The following is a 20505-nucleotide window of genomic DNA, read 5'->3' as shown; positions in this document are numbered from 1 at the left end:
CCATCTCACACAGACTTTAACAGAAACAGAGGGTGTTCAGCACCCCCCTGGATTGGCCCTGGGTGCTGATTTAGCTGGGCAGAACTCCCGTGCAGCCGGAGCAAGCGTGTAGGACAAGGCCTTTGCCCGGTGCAGTTCGGCGGGGGGACCCACTGGGGCTAAGCCACACACACACGTCACGTTATGTAACATCTTTGTTTAAGATGCTTGTTTGTGAGCACTTGCAGAAGTTGAAGTGCTGCCTGATCGGGAGTGCCGGAGCCATAGCCTAGCAGCTGAATAATAAGCCTGCATTCTTTCTCGGAGAAGTGGGGAAATGGGCTTATTTTTCAAGGCGTCTCCGCCAAGCCATCGCGCCGTGCAAGACAAATGGCTAGAGAGGATGGCACAAATCCACGAGCAAACAAGGAGCTCCTAGTGCTAGGGCCCAGCCGAGCCCAGCAGGTCGAATTCTTTCCCAGATCAGCTCTGCATTCTGTGACATCTTGGTCTGTCAAGTACAATTACTATAATCTTCCACAGCCTTTCAGAGTAAGGAACCCAGCTTAGAAGCCAGGCATCTACAGGATGAAAGCCGCCTTTGTGCCTGGGCAGACCCTGGGTGCAAGTCGGACATTAGGTATACAGAAGTGAGTTCTTTACGTGGCGGGAGAAGAAGTCAAAGGAAAACTTCGATGCTCATCTCCTTTAAGATCCTGCTGATTTTTGCCTGCGTTGCTCTGTGGAATAAACTGGAGCTGTCAGGGAGCCAGGAGCCGTGAGCCCATGCCTCTCCACAGATTGTGTGGACAACACCACAGAACAACACAGAGCCTGCGACTCCCCGCAAGCGCAAGCCAATTGGACAATTCGGAGGGACTGCCGGAGATTTGGGGGAGGCTTTCTGGACACTGAACGTGTACTATGGGAGCAGCTCACGGGAAAAAGGTAATGGGATGCCTTTATTCTTTGATGCTTAAGCATTGGTGCCTTTGAAGAGATGACCCTTGTCTGCTCACATGTAGCTCTGATTAACCCCTTTGTGCACTGCCCAATCCTTTCAGGAGTTCAGTGGTGGGTTAGAGACAAGGAGCGGCTGGTGTGGACACAGGTGTCAAACGCTGTCAGCTGAATGAAGTCATTCGATCTGATCAGATTGATAATTGGCCTTCCTTTAGGGAGCTCTCTAGGGCCAATGAGGAGCGTGGGGTGGGGCTGAACAGTGATATGTCCGGAAGCTGGAGAGCTGCACACACGCACACACACACACCCACAAACCAGGCTTAGTTTTTGCAGTCACTGCCAATGACAATGTTCACTCACATATCTGATGTTTTTAATCTTGTCAGGCAAGGTCAGCAGGGTTTTACCGACTTCACTTGTGACAGTTCTAAGCGACGTTAAAAGCAGGGCAGCATTTTGCTTTCTGGCGCATTGGGGAGATGTGTAAAGTGAATGGGTGTGCAGGTCTGTCAATTGCATTCTCTCTAGATCTACAGCATGATTCCAGGGGTCCATCAGCAAGCCAGTGCCAGAAGCGAAGGAGACCTCTTGGGATTGTTCTACTTGCTAAACTCAGCAGCCTGGCGTCTTGCGTCACTAGGAGCAGCTCACTGCATTGTTTTTTCATTTGATTAGTGTAAATAAAATGTGAACTTATTCCCCTGTAGTAAAAAGCATTCCTCTCTGGCCGGTTTGGCATGCCTGCCTTCACGTTTCTGATCAGAAATGATCCTCCACCTTGAGAAAACATGTTAGAGGCTACAGCTGAGCAAATATTCATCGCAAATCAGTTCTTTAATGTAGCCTCTTGTCTGTTCGAGAATCACCTGCAAGCAGCTCAGAATTTCCCAGAATGTATTCACTGGGCAAAAGCATGACTGGTTCTCAGAAATATTTCTTGCCCTGTAAATTGTTCACAGCTCACTCGCCACCAAGTATGCAAGGCCGGATTCCTCTGTCAATGAAACTCAGCTGAGGTCTCTCCCTCCCCTCATCTGCCAGGAGGACGTGTTTGTTTTTCTCCCTTTCTCGTCTCCCATTAACTCCCCTTCCCACTAAGGGCACAGTCAGCATCAAATGCCACTGGCAGAGAATAAAGGCAGCAGCAATTACAGATTCATAGATTCCAAGGCCAGAAGGGACCGTTGTGATCATCTGCCTGATTCCCCGTATAACACCGGCCAGAGACCTGCCCCAAAACAACCCTGCAGCAGAGCGTCTCGGAAAACGTCCCAGCTCGATTTCAGAACTGCCAGTGATGGAGATTCCACCACAACCCTCGGGGAACGGTGCCCATGGTTCATGACCTTCACTGAATTGTCTAGCTTCAACTGCCAACCATTGGATCTGGCTAAACCTTCCTCTGCTAGACTGAAGAGCCCATTATTAAATATTTCTTCCCTGCATAGGCACTTATAGACTGTGATCAAGTCATGCCTTATCCTTCTCTTTCTTCAGTTACATAGATGGAGCTCATTGAGTCTCTCACTATAAGGCAAATTTTCTAATCCTTTCATCATTCTCATGGCTTTTCTCTGACCCCTCTCCGATTTATCAGCATCCTTCTTGAATTGTGGGCACCAGAACTGGACACAGGATTCCAGCAGTGGTCGCACCTGTGCCAAACACAGAGGCAAAATAACCTCTCTGCTCCTACTCGAGATTCCCCTGTTTATGCACATTAGCCCTTTTGCCCTCAGCATCACACCCGCAGCTCATGGTCAGCTGATTATCCAGCATGATCCCCAAATCTTTTTCCGAGCTTTCCCTGGTAGAGTCCCCCATCGTGTATGTACGACTGACGTTTACATTTAGCTGTATTAAAACACACGTTGCTTGCTTGCGCCCAGTTTACCAAGCGAGCTAGATCACTCTGAAGCAGTGACCTGTCCTCTGCATTATTTACCACTCCCTCAATTTTTGTGTCATCTGCAAACTTCCATAAATTAGCCTTTTCCTAACCTATCCCATACGCTCCGCCGCTGTGACACAGAGTATAGCTGCATTCGAGCTGCACAGTGGAACTTCCTGCTCGCGGAGACATACCTGTGTTAGCTCTGATTGAGGGGAGCCATGGTGCTGGGAGGGGATAGCCACGCCAACCATGATACCATCGGAGCCCCTCCTGCTGCTCAAGCCCCCGCGGCTGTTCTTCTAGCTCCATCAGGGATGTCTCCTGGAGTGGGAGTTTGCACCTGGCTTGAATGATGATGTACCCGAAGTCTGTGGGATGGAGGGCTGAATTTGTACCAAAGACCCCTGAGACGCGCTTCAATGCCTTCTATGTTACACCAAGCCGTGCGCTAGGAGCTGAGTGGGGACAAGGTAATTTAACGATAAAATCCCCCTCACGAGTGCTGCCATGGGGCCAGTCCCCCCCAATCGCCTCCATAACCCCTGCACTGTAGCTGGTGGATAGCAAGGCCCACAAAAAACGAGCGTTTCCAGTACAGCAGGCTTGGCTCTGACACGCTTCTGAAAGATGCTGGTTTGGAGACGACTTGACTTGGGTGGGTACAAACAAGGTCAGAGATTTCACTTGCATTTCAACAACCACAACGTTGCCTGGTTAGACAAAAGAATGTGGCCCTGGGTAGTGGCCGTTAAGCAGGAAGAGCCGTTAGAGACTAATGACTTGTGGGTCCATTTTTTATTGTCTAGAATGAATCTGATGGCGGTGGAAGGGAAAGCCCCTTTTCTCCTGTTTCCTAGGTACGGTTAGGTTGTGCGTTTCTCCAGCACTGAGTTAACGTCTATGTGCCCGAGCAGAAGCTAGCCTGGCTGAGGGGCTGTAATCAGGGGTTCCCGAGTGCCGACCTCCTTTCTCTGGCGTCCTTCGCAGGCATTTACAGACTCCCTGCGTGTGTTCAGATAAAGTTTCGCCTGATACATACAAGCGAAGGAGGAGAGCCGGATTTAACACGGCTGCCGCAATGTCTAGTGACTAGCTCGGCCCGGAAAACAGAGGAACAAAGGACAAGGGAGAGGCCTAGCCAGCTATCAGATGACTGGCCCAGGGCCGGCGTAGCAGCCCCTGTATGCCATGCCTCTCTGCAGACAGTATCGAGGTGTGGCCAGGATATAGCGACGCCCCATTGACAGCCCTTTGTGCGTCCTGCCAGCTAGCCCCAGTCGTTTGCTTTGTGGCGAAGTTTGGCCCTGGTTATGTAGGTAGGACTTTCATCCATCCCTGCAGTATCTGAGCCCCATGCCCGCGCTGCTGGATTCAGCCTCCCAGCCGTCCTGTGAGGCAGGGACTTCAGCCGTCCCATGTTATAGCTGGGGAAAGTGAGCCAGAGAGGAGAAGTGACTTGCTCAGGGACACACAGGGTGTCTGTGGCAGAGGTGGGAATTGGGATTCTGGCTTGAGTCCCAGTCCAGTCTCTTAACCACCTCACCCTCCTCTCCGGCTCTGATTTACACGGGTGGACCGGCCCTGTGCACAGGGACCTCGTGAACAGTACTGTGTGCTCCTGGCTGCAGCCCAGGACTTGGGCCGTAGCCTGTGCTCCTTGTCTCAGACCATGAGAACCAGGGGATCTGTGACGCGGACAGCCTGGGTGGAAGCCTACGCTGAGGCCCGCAGCGGGAGCCACGCCAAGAGGTTAGCAGTGTTTGTGGACCCCAAGGAAAGACATCTGTCGCCACACACGAAAGGCACAAGGGGGACTAGGGCCAGCACAAAGAGCGAGCTGATCGCCTGTGAGAGTCAGGGAGGAATTGTCCATCCTGGCACGTTGGTGCTGTGTGGGAGGAGCGTTACTGCCCAGTGAAGCGTTAGCACTGGTCCCTCTGAACCAGCTGCGTCTGCTCTGCCCAGGTATGACATCCCCTGTGTGAGCTCCTCCTCCCCTAGCTGTACCTGCCGGTCCTGGCCAGGTTGTGTTAACAGAAACTGCGTGGCGGTTTTGTCCAAGCCCTCACAGGCGTCATTAAGAGCTGCATTGAACACGCTGCTGCAGAAGGGATGGGTTCCCTCAGCCAGGCCCAGGCCCAGGAAGTGCCGGTGAGGGGCTACACGTACGTCACACCCAAGCTAGGGCTGAAGTCAGGAACTGTCCCAGCTTCACACCTTTCAGATTTAGAACAGAACAGCAGCGCCGAGGGATTAAAATAAGTGGATTGTGATGTACAGGACATCAGCAGAACAATAGGGCTTAGCAAAGAGTGCTGGCATATCCACAGGGAGCTTCTAGGGCTGCAGCTGCTTCACCATCGCTGCCTCATGTGGGGACACCAGCTCCGCACAGATCCACACCAGCAACTGCAAGATCGGGGCTGAAACAGGGACAAGATGCAACAGGAGGCGCAGAACACGGCCGAGGGCAGGAAGGGGGAGATCAGGGTGAAAAGGCCTCAGGGCCAGGCCCTCTGCCCAGTGCTTTGCAAAGCACAGATTCCGCCGTCATCAGTGAGATAGAGGGGAGTAAAGGCAATGGGGGGTTATTAGATTTAGAGCAGATCAACAACCTAAGCTAATCTAGCTCTCCGGCCCTGTCTGGGAGTGACTCCAGAGACTGATTTGCAGTTCTGAGGAGAGACCGCAGGTAGAGCCATGGGAGGGACGTGGAATTGCTCTTTCATGTCTCTGCTGTTGTGTCCGGGGTTTCCTTGCACCTCTTGCTCACCTGCACATTTAACACGTTAGCAATGCTGGCCTCAAGCTTCGCTGGCAGAGCCGGCCACCTTCTCAGTGACGGTTCTGGCCACACACATTCTCCGGAATGTCAGGCTTCCACAACACTGCAAAGACATACCCTGGTGTCAGCTCATCTTCCCTTGCAGCCGGGAGCGTGGCTTGTGGATATGAACTACTGAAGGCAGCAGTCCAATGATTTAGGAAGAAGGCCTTCAGACAATGACCGGGGGGTTGCGTAAGCAAATGAAGCATGCTGCACCAGCCTGATCGTCTGTTTTAAATTCTCCCTGTGGAGAGGTTTAGTTATAGTCAAGGGGAAGGGTCTGGCCTCTCTGGGAACGGGAGCCTGAAGATAGGCCATAGGTCAAGAGTGTTAAACTGGAAATAGCAGCTGGAACTGAAAACTCCGCCAAAGCCGTGAAGTCAGCCCGTGTCACTCAGTTCTTTATGAACTGCCATGGTGCTCTCCTACTTGGCCTGTCAGTATTTCTAGTCTGTCATAGGGCGAGCCCACCTGCAGTGCCCTCCAGTGGCAGAACAGGCATGCTGGCCTCAAATTCCCTCCTTCAGAGTCCCCATTAACGTCACACAGGCTTTCTTGCCTCAACAATTCCCTCCTTTGGGACAGTTTATTACCAAAACATAGTTCAAATATTCCATAACAAAAGCCCTAGACTAGGTCCACTTCTCCATAGTCGCCAATGTATATAGTCCTTAATATCTCACATTGTCTAGTCCACTGACCTAGCATGTACCATGTGCCCGCGTCTTCCACCACACCCAGATTCTTCTTTGGACCTTTCAGCAAGACAGCCACCCAGCCCGCACAACTAGACTGTAACCCCGCTCTTCCCAGCAGGAACCCCCACATCCTCTCTGCTGGGAGTTCTGCCTCACCAAGGGAGCACCCATATCAGCCCCCTTTTCCAGCTCCCAGCACTCAGCTGCCAGTGGGTAAGCTCCTCCACTGCTCACACATTCCCAGAACATCGGACATTCCCGCACTTCCAGGAACGGCATGGGCCTGCCCCCGCCAGCGTGACCTCACATGCCTGGCATGTGCAAGGTCCTGCCACATGGGGGATGCCATTTTCTAGAGTGCCCTGGCGCCACCAGCCTGAGCTGCATGAAGCGGGCAAGGTTAGGACAGAGGGGTGGAGTGGCGCCCTCTTCAGAATGGTGCCGCCCATCCGCTACTGGATAAAACCACCTCTGGTTTTCTCCTAGGACTGGACAGGGGACAAACCCACCAGAGAGAGGCCAGGCCAGTATCAAAAGAGACGAGTGGCCTCCCTATCCACTGCCCCTTGCCTTCTGCCTTCTCTGGCCCTTTGCTCTGGCTCTCCAACTTGAATACCAGGAGGCAACTCCCTCAGCTGCTCTCCTGCCTTCAGCCCTCTCATCTTCTGCCTTCCACCAGGAACCACCTACAGCTTCCTTCAGGGACCTCCTGCAGTCTCTTGATCTCTGGCCTTCCAGGCAGCTCTCGCTGCCCCTTCCTGACCAACTCTTCTCTTTAAAGCCCAGGTGCTTTTCACTCTTGTAATCAACTCATTCTGTCAGTTCCACTTATCCACAGACGACGACACAGTCCAGTGATGGTGACATCAGCCACTGGTATGGGAAACTGGTTGTCACCAGGCCCCAAGTCCATAGGAAGTGAAAGCAAAGCAGCAGGTAACCTTTCTGTACTGAGTGATAGCCTGTAATCTCTGGAGGGATGTGCTACTCCTGATTTAGTGTAACTACTGTTACAGCAGTAAAAGTATAATACCATGCGCTATGCCAGTCGTAGTATAACTGTACCTCTGGTCAACCTTACATTCCATCCCTTTCAATTGACATGGTACATCAGGCTATTGGTGAGATCACACTGCAGCTCTACAGAAGTTAAAGAAAGTTGCATACTTCAGCTCTTTTCTATTTAAGAAGCTTTGGAGAAGAGTGAGCTCTTCCTACTAATTTCTTCAGATTTTTACCTACCTCCCCCTCCCACATATAAAGGAAGCTCCCCAAGAAATGAAACTGTGCCTTGATTTTCCCTGCAGCTCCCATCGACGCAAACACAAGATAGATAAAAGATAAAATAAAGACAAGATAAAATAGACCTGTTGTTTCAAAATGATCCTGCTTCCTGCAATTTCAAATAAAATATGGTTAGCCATACATTCGTTGCAAGCACGATCATTTCCCCAAACCAGATGATTCATCCTGCAAAGGTGACGAATGCTACAAAAGTCAATATTTCAATTTTAAAATACAAGCTACGTCCTGGAATAAAATCCCTAGAAGGAAAGGGGCTAATATTACTTATGCTGTACCTCTCCTCTAACAGGAGAACGGTGCATCGATAAATAACAGGTCCTTTGCCCTTTTCATTGGCTTTGGTGTAGGTAATAGAGTAAAGCCATTGGCTATATATTCATAAGCGGTGTCTCTGTCAAAGCTAGTCATTTTATCCATTGTAAGGTTGTCCCAGATTATAAGCATCTGCCTGTTGATTCTGCCACTGGCACAGCAAGGGTAGCAAGTAAAGAACTAAGTAGAAGTTGGGTTTCTTTTGGTTCTTCTTCCTCCAGTTCTCAATATAGCAGCAGGCAGTGATGCCATTTTTATCAGTGTCACCAGACAGCTGAACAGGGGAATTCTCTTCCAAGCTTCACATGTGGATCAGCATCTGAACACAGGCACAACCTCAAGCATTCTAGCCCAACCAACCCTAAAACAAAGGCTTCGTTTTCTGAAGGGCATATTGTTAATGAGCCTCTGTTTGCCACAGACTGGACATTGGGTCAAAGCAGCACCTGGTATAATTCCATTTGTTCCAGTGGAGTTTACACCAGGGAAGAGTTTGACCCTTTCTCTTGAACAGTGCCAGCTGTGAAACGGCAAGAAGCTGGCAGAGAGCAGAGCTCTTAAATGCTAAGGGGAAGTTTAAAGGGAAAATCTGTGTCACTAAATGGAAAATTCACATTGACCAAAAGCCGCTTCTCTCCCTTGGAGCTTTTGGAAACTCTTGTCCTGCCCATTCGAATGCTGGGCCCTGCTTTTGGACAGAGAAGTGCAGAGCAAAGGCAAACAAGAGCAGCAGTGTTTGTGGCTGGCAGGACAGAGAAGAGCTTTATCATGCGAGCCAGAAACGGGCCCGTTCATTGACTGCAAGGCAGAGTGCAAGGAAGAAAGAACTCCAATTTCCGGGGGATTAGCATGTCATGCCAGCCAGCCGCGCCGAGAGCCGGAGTGTGATTCCACCAGCGCTATAGATCCGGGAACTTCCATTTAAAGGGAAGAAATGGACCCGGGGTCCCAGATGTGATTACTCAAAGACTGTTCTGTTCGTTCCCCAGCTCAGTTCCCATTTCCTTCCTTCTAAAGCTCATCAGCCTCCGCCGGCATCAGCTGGAAAGCAACAACCGATAGCAAGAAGAGCCTCGGGAATCAAACGGGAAAATGGAACGGAACGGGCCAGATCCCCAGCTGCTATAAATCAGGGTCGTTCTATTTACATCAGTGGAGCTTGTGCAGATTTGCAGCAGCTGAGGATATGCCCCAAATGTATTTATGTGAACATACAACTATCCCCACGTTAGTCAATAATCCCAATTAAACTGGAACCGCCAGTTCTGAAAGGCAGAGCAAAACTCACTGGCTGGAAGCTGAGGTCTGTGCTCCAAGGCAGAGATGTCGGGGAAGGCAGGAGCATCTGCACGGGAGGAGGATAGAGCAAGGGGGAAAGAGCATTTGCTTAGATTCAGAGACCCCATGGCCAGAAGGGACCGTTGTGATCATGTAGTCTGACCTCCTGTATCGCACGGGGCAGAGACCGGCCCCGCAGTGACCCCTAGAGCAGATCTAGGCAAACAGCCCATCTGGATTTCAAAATGTGAGAATCCACCACAACCCCTGAGCAATTGTTCCAGTGGTTAATGACCCTCACTGTTACAAACCAACACCTTATTTCCAGTGTGACTTTGTCTAGCTTCAACTTCCAGCCATTGGATCCAGTCAGACCTTTCACCGCTAGACTGAAGAGCTCATTAATTAAATATTTGTTCCTTGTGATCCCTTCTAGGCTGTGATCAAATCACCCCTTAACATTCTCTTTGTTAGACTCACGGAGCTCAATCTATGTAGTTTATCACTATAAGGCAGGTTTTCTAATCCTTTCATCATTCTCGTAGCTCTTCTCTGAGCCCTCTCCAACTTATCAGCATCCTTCTTGAACTGTGGGCACCAGAACTGGACACAGGATTCCAGCAGCAGGCCCGCCACTGCCAAATACAGGAGTGAAATAACCTCTCTGCTCCTATTTGAGATTCCCCTCTTTATGTATCCAAGGATCGCATTAGCCCTTCGGCCACAGCATTGCACTGTGAGCTGATTATCCACCATGACTCCCAAATCTCTGTCAGAGTCGCTGCTTCCCAGGCTAGACTCCCCCATCCTGTAAGTGTGACCTTCAGTCTTTATTCCTAGATGCAGGGCCGGCTTTAGGCCGATTCAGCCGATTCGGCTGAATTGGGCCCCGCGCCAAGAGGGCCCCGCGCTGCAGCTGTTCACCCCGCCCACTTCCCCCTCCTCCCCTGCCCTGCATGCCCTGCCCCCTCCCCTGCTTCCCGCGAAGTCTGAGACTAAGCAGCAGGGGCGGGCCGGCCGGCAGCACGAGGTAAGCTGGGGTGTGGGCGAGAGAGGGGCTCCGGGGAGGCGCGGCCCGTTCCCGCAGGCCCCAGCACGGCCCCTGTGGCCCGGCTCTGGCCCGGTCCCCGCGGCTCGGGCCCCCCCATCCCCCCCCGCGGCTCGGCTCGGGCCCCCCCGGCCCCCCTGCAGCGCGGCTCGGGGCCCCCCCGGCCCCCCTGCGGCGCGGCTGGGCTTGGGGCCCCCCCCCGGCGGCGCGGCTCGGCTCGGGTCCCTCCCCCTGGTGGCGCGGCTCGGCTCGGCTCGGGGCCCCCCCCCCCCGGCGGCGCGGCTCGGCTCGGGGCCCCCCCGGCCCCCCTGCGGTGTGGCTGGGCTCGGGGCCCCCCCGGCCCCCCTGCAGCGCGGCTGGGCTTGGGGCCCCCCCGGCCCCCCGCGGCTCGGCTCGGGGCCCCCCGCGGCTCGGCTCGGGTCCCCCCCGGCCCCCCGGTGGCGCGGCTCGGCTCGGGGCCCTCCCCCCCCGGCGGCGCGGCTGGGCTCGGGGCCCCCCCTGCGGCGCGGCTCGGCTCGGGGCCCCCCCGGCGGCGTGGCTCGGCTCGGGGCCCCCTGCGGCGCGGCTCGGCTCGGGGCCCCCCCGGCGGCGCGGCTCGGCTCGGGGCCCCCTGCGGCTCGGCTCGGGTCCCCCCGGCCCCCCGGCGGCGCGGCTCGGCTCGGGCCCTGGGGGCGGGGCTTGCTGCAAGCCCCGCCCCCAGGAATCGGGCCCCACTCTTGCTAAAGCCGGCCCTGCCTCGATGGATACATTTACATTTAACCGTATTAAAATGCACATTGTCACTTGTACCCAGTTTGCCAAGAACTCGGTATCGAGTGACCTGTCCTCTGCATTATTTATCACTCTCCCAATTTGTGTGTCATCAGCAAACTTTAGCAGTGATGATTTTATGTTTTCTTCCAGGTCATTGATAAAAAATGTGAAATAGCGTCGGGCTAAGGACAGCTTCCCACAGACTCTGTTAGAAAAACGGCTGCTTAGTGCCAACTCCCTGTTTTAACGCTGGTGGTGGCAGCAAATGCTGGTTGTGGGGGAGAGACACTGTAAGCCGATGAACAATTGCCCTCCGTGTGCTTTTCAAAGGCTGCTTACAGGCTATATTGACCTTAAAGAATGTTACTCGTCTGGCCAGAAAAGCATGCAGTGTGAGATGCTGTATGACTGATGGAAATGACTTGTGCTGCGGTGTGAAGGCCGGGGGCCCCCAGGCATTGCCGGGGACACTGACATTCAGGCCAGAGTTCTCAGGAAGGACCCACACTTTTGGATTGTCCCTAGCTCTTTTTTATAGCTATTGTGCAAAACCCAGTTTGGACGTTGCCGACTCTGCGAGTTCCTCTCGGCACAGGAACACACCCATCCTGCTAGAACAGCGGCGGCCTTCGCGTCGCAATCTGGGCATGACACCCCCCCTTCAGGCAATGGGACCATCGATGGTAAGGCCCAAAAGGCAGAGCAAGCGGGGCTGGTGGTCACTAAACACTACCAGGGGTTTCGTGGCACTGGTGTTTTGAGAGAAGATCTAATCAGCTGTGGGAGCAGGACAGAGAGTGGGGGTTTCCCTTGCGTTGTCCATAATAAACACGTCTGTTCAGGCATCAGAAGAGTTTCGCTAGAACGACTGGCCTGGCCAGTGCTGAAGCAACACCTATTTGTGTCTCCTAGCACTGGCGAGCTTGTTGATGAGTGGTTGGCTCTGACGCACAGATAAGCGCTCACGCTCTCTCCACGCAGTGCTGGGGAGACTATGGGCAGTGTGTCCACCCTGGCATGTGGCAAGGTTGGCGTGAGCTGGGGGATGAATCCAGTGGCTGTTTGTGGTCTGAATGTCCACACAGCTCTGTCCACAGGCATCCCTGCAGCCTGGTTCATGATGCCACATCCCCTGCCTTCTCCTCTTCCTCCTGTGTCCTCTTTCGGACCCCGGCAGCCTTTCCAAGCTGGGTTGTAGCCCAAGCGCTCCCGGGAGGAGCCTGCCTTTCTTCCAGCACTAGAGCCAGGCAGAGGGACAATTTCATTCCCAAAGGCTTTCCCACCTCATCTGTGGGCTAATTTCAGCCACAGTCAGCTCGGCGCCACATTTGTGCCTTTGCACAGAATACCCAAAGGCGAAGGCAGCGCCCTGGCCTTGCAGAGCTAACAGGTTGGGAGCTGTGGAGTACTAGCAATCATGGTTTGCAGTGGCCAAAAAGTGATGCCTTTTGCTTTACTTGGTGGAAAGAGGTTCCCCAGCCTTTCCTTCCCTCCAGGCCCTCATCTGCAGCTTGCTCCCGCCCTTTGGCTCCCATCAGCAGCAGTACGTCAGCCAAAGGGGTCAATGCAGAGTGACAGGAGGGGCGCTCTGCCCAGGGGTCTGCTCTTTAGGGTACTTCAGCTCTGACAGGCAGCAAAAAATGGCCAGTTCGGAGCCGTATTCCTAACCACGGAGCTAGTGGGTTAGCCCTACATGCTGGGGTTTCTGTGCCAGCTGCAGGGTTGATTGCCCTGCTAAGATGTACACTCTGACACTGGACCGTCTGCCTTTTGTAATTAGCGATGTGCCCGAGCCAGACACCATAGCCACAGCCAGGGCCGGCTCTGGCTTTTTTGCCGCCCCAGGCAAAAAAGCCTCCCGCCGCCCCCCCCCCCCCCCCCCCAGTGCGGCAGGGGAGGGCGCCGAGCCCGGCCTCCGGCCCGCTCTCCCTGACCGGCCAGAGCGCCGGAGGGAGGGTGGCGAGCCCACCGCAGCTCCGCTCTCCCCAGCGGCGAGCCCGCTGCAGCTCTGCTCTCCCTGGCAGCCGGAGTCGGAGCGCCGCGCCGCCCCCCTCCAGGTGCCACCCCAAGCACAAGCTTGGTGGGCTGGTGCCTGGAGCCGGCCCTGGCCACAGCCCGGCAAATGTCGTTGACATTCAGACTCCGAAACCAGACCCACACCCAAATGCCTGGCTGCTCCAGCTCAGCGAGACCAAACCGCTATTCTGAACAACCCTGAATTGTGGGGGTGGGTGTCAAAATCTGGGCTTGACCAATGAGACTTGGGCCCTTCGCTATTTTCCAGATTTCTTGTGGGAACCGAGAGCTTTGAGCCTTGTTAGCAGGAGCAAAAAGAAAAGCAGCTCGGTGGTTTGTGAAGCAAAGAAAGCCCGAGTGTAATTAAAGAGCCCAGCTTGCTGACAGGCGTCAAACTCTGGGCTTTCGCTGCCGCCGCAGTCGAGGAAGGGAGAACAAGCTCAATGTCACTCCGACATGCCCACAGAAAATGCCCTGACGTACAGCTGAGCGCACTGGGCAGGAAGCAAGAGAGAGCTGCTGTCTTCCAGCCCTAAGAGACCATTTGAATAGAACTAAAGGGACTGAATTCTGCTGACACTTTGGCCAAATGCCACCTGCGGTGTTAGGGAGGCTGCAGAAAGCATTTCTAGACAGATCCCTGGCCCACGGAACAGAGTTCCTTGTAGGACTTCTTTGCACAATTGTGCACACACATGTGCATGCACACACACACACACACACGCACACGCACACGCACACGCACAATCATTCTAGCTCTTTCAAGCAGACAGTCCCAAATGTATTATTGCTGGGTGAAATTCGCCCAGCAGGGTAAGGCACCCGAAGAGAGTCTGAAATGCAAACAGAGCTGCTATAATTCCACTGAATAGCGCGGGAGCTGTGGGAGAGGGGAATTTCGTATCCCCGGTGTGCAGAGGAGCTGGGCTCAGCATCACTGCCTCAGAAACCATTTACTTCCCCAGTGTGGAGTCAACAAAAAACAGAACCGCTGAAAAATCTGGGTTTTTTCTTTTGCTCTTTCTCCTAAAACTGTTTCCTTTGGGACTGACAAAGGCCCGTAAAAGCTCAGCTGGGGAGCAGGCTGGTCTGCGGAGTAGGAGAGGCAGGTGGAGTCGTTAGTGGGAAAGTGACCAGAGCGATCACTGCCCGGGAAAAGCACTGGCTGACAGATCTGTGCCAGCTCGCTGACGCCCAAATCAAAACTGATTCAAGTCTTTGCTGGGCTGCTGCTGCGGCTTTGTTCCTTGGGGTTTGCATTTGGATTGAGCCACTCACATGTCAAGGAAACTTCAGGAAGTAGCAAAATAAGAAGAATACTTTGTGTGTGCTTGTGGGGCCTGTCATCCCCACAGGATCCTTGAGCTCTTACTGCTGTGATCTCTCCATAGCCAACTACTGCTATGCAGCCACCTCTGGGGTGGGACTGTGGCTGTCAGGTGAACAATTTGCTCAGCTTCTACTGTATGGAAGTCTGGACAGGGGAAGTGTTGGCCAAGGATGCTGGGGCAAGCCGCTAAGCTAGCAATAAAAACGCTGACACAAAGTTCACAAACAATCTCTAACGCATCTCCTCTGCCGAAAGCTGTGAATGGACGACATAGGATGGATCACTCGGCGATTGCCTGTTCTGTTCATTCCCTCTGGGGCACCTGGCATTGGCTATTGTTGGAAGACAGGATACTGGGCTAGATGGACCTTTACTCTGACCCAGTACGGCCGTTCTTATGTTCTTCTCCATGTTTTCCAGTGACTTTCTATCTATCGCTTTTGCAACATTACTTCTACATGTACCAAGTCATGTAGGAGCTGCAGTGAGCATACTTCATTCTAAAATCAGCGTTAGTCGAACATGGGACTAGAGAGAGACTCGAGATGGGCTGGGTTGTGAAGCTCAGACACTCGGCAGTAGCTAAACTTGCTCAAAGTCCAGATGATTCAGATCCAGGTTTTTGATTTCGCTGATCATAGAGCCACAAAGACAGACCTGAATGTCTGCCACTGCCTTCAATTGTTCTTTGTAAAAGAGCAGCAGAGAATTATTCAGCATTAATGTCTCAGCTAGGAAGGCTTCCTTGACATCTAAAAATGTCTTCTTCAGTACAGGTGATGCTAAAACCCGCTGGCCCCATTAAACTCCAGTGTAGATCATGATTCATTATTTTATGGCAACCACAAGTGTGCTAGGCACTGCACAGAAAACATTCAGCGGGAGGTCCCTGCCCCACAGAACGTACGGCCTGTAGGAGTGGCTTGCCAGGTGACGGAGGGCGTGCCACACACCAGCAAGGGGAAGGGCATGGGAGGACACGCCCACATGGCTGCCTGTCTAGGAGCCATATGTCTTGGTAGTTCAGACATGAGAAGGTTTTTGTTTGTGCCCACATCAGTGCCTTTTTAGCTTAGGGCGGCAAAAAACCTAGAGCCGGCCCTGGGAACCAGGGGGTGGCGGTGTGTTTGCCCAGGGCACGCTTTGTCCCGGGTTTTAAGGAACTGTCCCTGTTTTCATTCCCAGGCCAGTGGTGATGTGTCCAAATCCTACGCTGAAACCCCAACAACCCAAACGTTGGGGCTGGGAGCCAGACATCTAGGCCTGGATACAAATTCTGCAGTTACCACCTCTCCCTAATGGGCTGAACCAGACCCCAACATCTGATCAGAGCCAACTTTGAGATTGGCCCAAACACAGGCTGGCTTTTTCTGCCAGGACCCATCTCCTGTAGGCCTGAGGCAGTGAGGTCAAGTGGGAAGGGGCCCATAGTGGGCGTCAGAAGAGCTGGGTTCTGTTGGCAGCTCTGTCCTCTGACCATGAGCAAGTCAGGTAACGTTTAGCACTCTGCTTCCCCATCTGTAAAATAGAGATAGTGGGTAAGATTACCAGGGCCGGCTCCAGGCACCAGCGCAGCAAGCAGGTGCTTGGGGCGGCCAACAGAAAGGGCGGCACGTCTGGCTCTTTGGCGGCGGGTCCCTCAGTCCCTCTCGGAGGGAAGGACCTGCCGCTGAATTGCCGCCGAAGAAAGAAGCAGCGGCGGTAGAGCTCCACCGAAGTGCTGCCGATCACGGCTTTTTTGTTTGTTTTTTTGGGGGGGGGGTTTCGCCGCTTGGGGCGGCAAAAACGCTGGAGCCGGCCCTGCATGAACACCAGCTGCATGTCAGAGCTAGGTATTGTTACTCGTGAAGTTCCTGTGTGATGAGTGTCATTTGTTGCAAAGCCCAATTCTATTTGGCCCCGTAGTGTTGCTTACCATGTTCTCCTCCGTGTGACAGCAATCCAGCCTTGAATCTCTCTGGGCCCCTTTTGTATCTGCCATCAAGGTAAACTCTCAACACTCCCCGGAGTAGCCAGGAATATCATTTGCATCCTTCATTCAATGTGTCTGGTACAATGCACAGAGTACACACACTCGGGCAGAGCAAGGCAACTTGAATGGCCCGGCGTTTCCATGGCCGGTACGAAAGGGACACTAATAGCAGTTAACAAGGTTCTGCTGAATGGTGTGAATGTAGCCAACTGAGGGCAGTGCAAGAATTTGGCTGTGTGGGTGTGCACATGTTACACACGCAGCGCACCACAAGGGACTAGATGAAAAGTGACCCATTGCTGGTGAGGATTTGGGGGGTCCTTTGGCATAGTGTACTGCATGGCATAATGTTGTGCTTTGTTTTGTGTTAGGTGGCACCCAACCAAGACTTTCCTTGTGGTCTTTGTGTTGGAGTGTCAGATTTGACAGTCAGTGCTAATGCTTCCCAAATTGTCCTTGCATACTGATTGGCTGGGCTGTGGGTAGTGTTTTACACTGTGTCCGGCTATTCATTGCTTTGGTTAATTTGCAGGCAGCCTGCTGTTCAGACCTGTATAAAAGCAACACATTACGCTTGATCTCACTGGTCTCTGTAGTGTTTGTTTTCAGACTCAATACGCAGCATTGAGATTGGACATTTATTGGGGCCGAGTCTAACTCCCATTGAATTCACTAGTGGGTTTTTCCACTTGGATTGAGCCCTGAGGCTATTAGCTTCCCTTCTTTATCTTTGCAGTTATATTTTGCCGGGGCAGTTGGCAAAATGGGCCTGATTCATCAGTGTTTTAAAACGTGTGGCCCTCTCTGCAAAACCATTGTTATTTCCTTAGTGCAGAACTTGCAACCAGAGCAGTGCAAAGAGTAAAATCCAAATGAACCAGCGAGACAGGAGTCCCTGCTTGGAACAGATCCCAGCCTAGAGACACAAGTGGGTACAGTACAGACGTTCCCCGGGTTACGCAAGACCCGACTTACGCAAATCCGCACTTATGGAAAAAATTCCGTAAGCTAGAAATAGGAGTTGTTGTTTTGGGGGTGGGAGGGGTGCATCATGGTCGGAGATACGTTAAATTTGAGTTACGCAAGGCGTTCCGGAACAGAACGCTTGCGTAAGTCGGGGAGCGTCTGTACTGCAAAGAACACACCCAGCAACTGGACTGGAGCTAAATTGAATTAAATCCATACCTGCTGTCCACTACACCAGCATCATAATATGACAGTGGGCCAATCAGTCCAACAACACACCCTTTGCATAATGCAGAGACAATTCACTAAGGAAACGTGCTTTTCTTTTTTTTATGTTGATGCATTTATTGTCCCTGAAAGTGAAGCATCACACTGGTTAGAAGCAGGTATCCTGCTTTTCCAATGCAGGTCCATCCTGACCTGCAACGCCCTCTTCCAGCTGCTCGGACTTCTCTGGTGCAGTGGCAGCTGACTCCCCTGTGCAGAGCTGGTGTCTGGTGCTGGGATGCGAATGAGAGTCTGTGGGGAATGGGATGAGGTCACCAAATCTGCTTCCATGTCAGGCCTAATCCAAACCTGAACCCTGCCCTCCCTCCAGAAATGAAAAGCGCAGGCCCTGAGGCCACAGAAAGCCTTAGGGAGGAAAGTGCGGTGGGGACAAGTCTCCTGCCAATAGCTCAGTACAGGCAGCACTCATTAAGGACCCGCGCAGTGTCCTGCCACCCTGTGTTAAATATGAGTATGGAGCAACTTATACTCGATCCAGACTTTGGCCATGAATTCATAGGGTGGATTCATGGTGTGATGGCCATGCCTGTCCTGTGAGCAATGAGCATGACCTCTTGGTATTTCAGGTCAGTGTGGGCATTTGCGTTAAAGGCCACCAGGGAAAAAAAACCAAAGGGTGCTTGATTTATGAATAAAATAACACAAAGGGCTATTCCAAGCACTGGCAACGTTCTACTTGAATAGCTAGTAAAGTGGCCACCTGTCTGATAGTCTCTGAGCACAGCCTGTGAGCCGCAGTAATGTGATAATAGTACAGTAATGAGATCTCGGGACTGGCCTCACTGTGTAAGCTTGCCATTTTTCGCCACAGTTGTTGAAAAGTCATTAGGTCACTGTTCGTTTTCCTGACATCAGCCAGAAATTAAATCTCACGGAAGTACTATAACCCTGAGCCTACCTTTAGCCCCGGTGGAATAGGACAGATTTTTAAAGGTCGGAAGATCAGTAATGAAATGTTACACCAATCATTTGATATACTGGAAAGCACTTTGCAATATGATAGTGAAATCTACTATGTTATGGGCAGGGAATAGAGGTAATATTATCTTTGTGCTTTGCTTAAAAAAACTAATCAGATGCTGTACAAACCCAGCTATGCATATGAGTCCCAGACAATGGGAACTGGCATAAAACAGCAATGCTTATGGTGTATTGAAACCAAGGTGAGATCAGGTATACAAAATCAAACAACCCGGCTCTGTGCTCAGAGGACAGTGTGTGAATTTCCCATTAACTTGTTCCTTATGTACATTAAAGGATTCCCATTACTATAGAAACATAATATTATGTCCTCCCTGGGTTAATGCTCTTTTCTGGAAATAAAGAGGAGGCGCTATCAGAGAGGGAGGTGTTAGAAGAAGAGGTGTGTTGGCAAACTGGTCATTAAAAAAAGCATTAAGCCACTAAGCCCACATGGTCCATCCAACAGTTCTGAAAGAACTCTGAAAGAAAGCAGGTGAGCTGCTGATGAAGATATGCAATCTCTCATTAAAATCAGCGACTGTTCCACAGGACTGGATGGTAGCAAATAATAATAATAATTAATAATAATAATTAATGGAGATATCCCATCTCCTAGAACTGGAAGGGACCTTGAAAGGTCATCGAGTCCAGCCCCCTGCCTTCACTAGCAGGACCAAGTACTAGTGTATGTTGAACCTATATTGAAAAAAAGGCTTGAGGGTAGTCTGGGGAATTACACGGCAGTAAACCATACATCGGTACTTGGCAAACTGGTTGAAACAATGGTTAAAAGTTGAATTATGAAACACCTGGAGATCATGATCTGATAGCATCTATCCAGCCTGGTTTCTGTGAAGGAAAATCATGTCTCACTAATCCTTTAGAAGTCTTTGAATGTGTCAATGTAGTAATGGTTAAAGGAGAATAGGCTGACATTATTTAGACTGCCAATATGCCTTTTACAAGATCCCTCACAAGAGACCATAAAAGAAGCTAGGTCATCATGGGGTGAGAGGCAAAGCATTGTCAGCTGCTAGGGGACTGTAACAGAGTGACTTGCCCCTGGGCTGGAGAGCTTGGGGCTAAGCCAGTCCCGATTACAGGATGAGTCCACCTGAGGGGAATCAGGTATTTCAAATACAAAAGGCAGCTGGAAGCTGCAGGAAGCGGGTTTGGTTGAGATGGCCAGAGGCAGGATCCTTGCCCGTAAGCAAGGGAAGAGACTGTGTGGATCCTAGAGCTGCAGAAAGATTGTGTGTTTGTCTGGGGACTTCTTTGAGTTCTGTTTTGTGTGTTTGTCTGGGGACTTCTTTGAGTTCCGTTTTGCACAATTATGTTGCCAGATTGCTGACGAGTGAATTAAAGGATCTGGGGCTGAGACGGCAACTGGAATCATTGTGAGTTCTTAAAGGGGCCCTCGTGAAGGAGGAACAGAGGCGGATGGTGGCCCTGGCACGACAGAAACAAAATGCAAAGAGTGGGATTCAATGGGAGCACAATTTGCAGATGACACAAAGAAATGTAGGGTTCTCAGGACCAGAGAGGACTGTCAGGAACATCAGAGATACCTGAACAAGCCAGGAGAATGGGCAACATCATGATAGATGAAGCTCGTTGTCAACACATGCAAAGTAATGCACATTGGAAGGGAAAAAATTAATCTGCTCGTACATCTGACAGGGTTCTACATTAACTGTATCACCCCAGGAAAGAGACCTGGTGATCATTGGGAACAGCTCAGTGCAGACCTCTGCTATACAATATTATGGTACGTAAGGAATGACAGGGAGACTAATACAGAAAATCGTTTATGCCCTTACACAAATCAATAGGCAGCCTTGCTGGGATACTGTGTGCAGTACTGGTCAGCCCATCTGCCACAGGACATTGCCGAACTGGAGGGAGGTCAGAGA

General features: G+C 51.9%; 1 protein-coding gene across 1 annotated transcript in view; it reads left to right on the top strand.

The window, feature by feature from the left end:
- The first annotated feature begins 766 nt into the window (after positions 1-766).
- FAM107A (family with sequence similarity 107 member A) overlaps positions 767-20505 on the top strand; it is a 61311-nt gene continuing 41572 nt past the window's right edge. The window contains exon 1 of the mRNA XM_054034653.1: positions 767-927. Within this exon, the coding sequence (XP_053890628.1) occupies positions 904-927 (24 nt within the window). The 5' untranslated portion in view covers positions 767-903. The remainder of the gene's footprint in view (positions 928-20505) is intronic.

This window comes from Malaclemys terrapin, chromosome 7 (genome assembly GCF_027887155.1).
Source record: "Malaclemys terrapin pileata isolate rMalTer1 chromosome 7, rMalTer1.hap1, whole genome shotgun sequence".
Taxonomy (NCBI): domain Eukaryota; kingdom Metazoa; phylum Chordata; order Testudines; family Emydidae; genus Malaclemys; species Malaclemys terrapin.
Note: the sequence above shows the minus strand (reverse complement) of the source record. Positions and strands in the feature narration are given on the sequence as shown.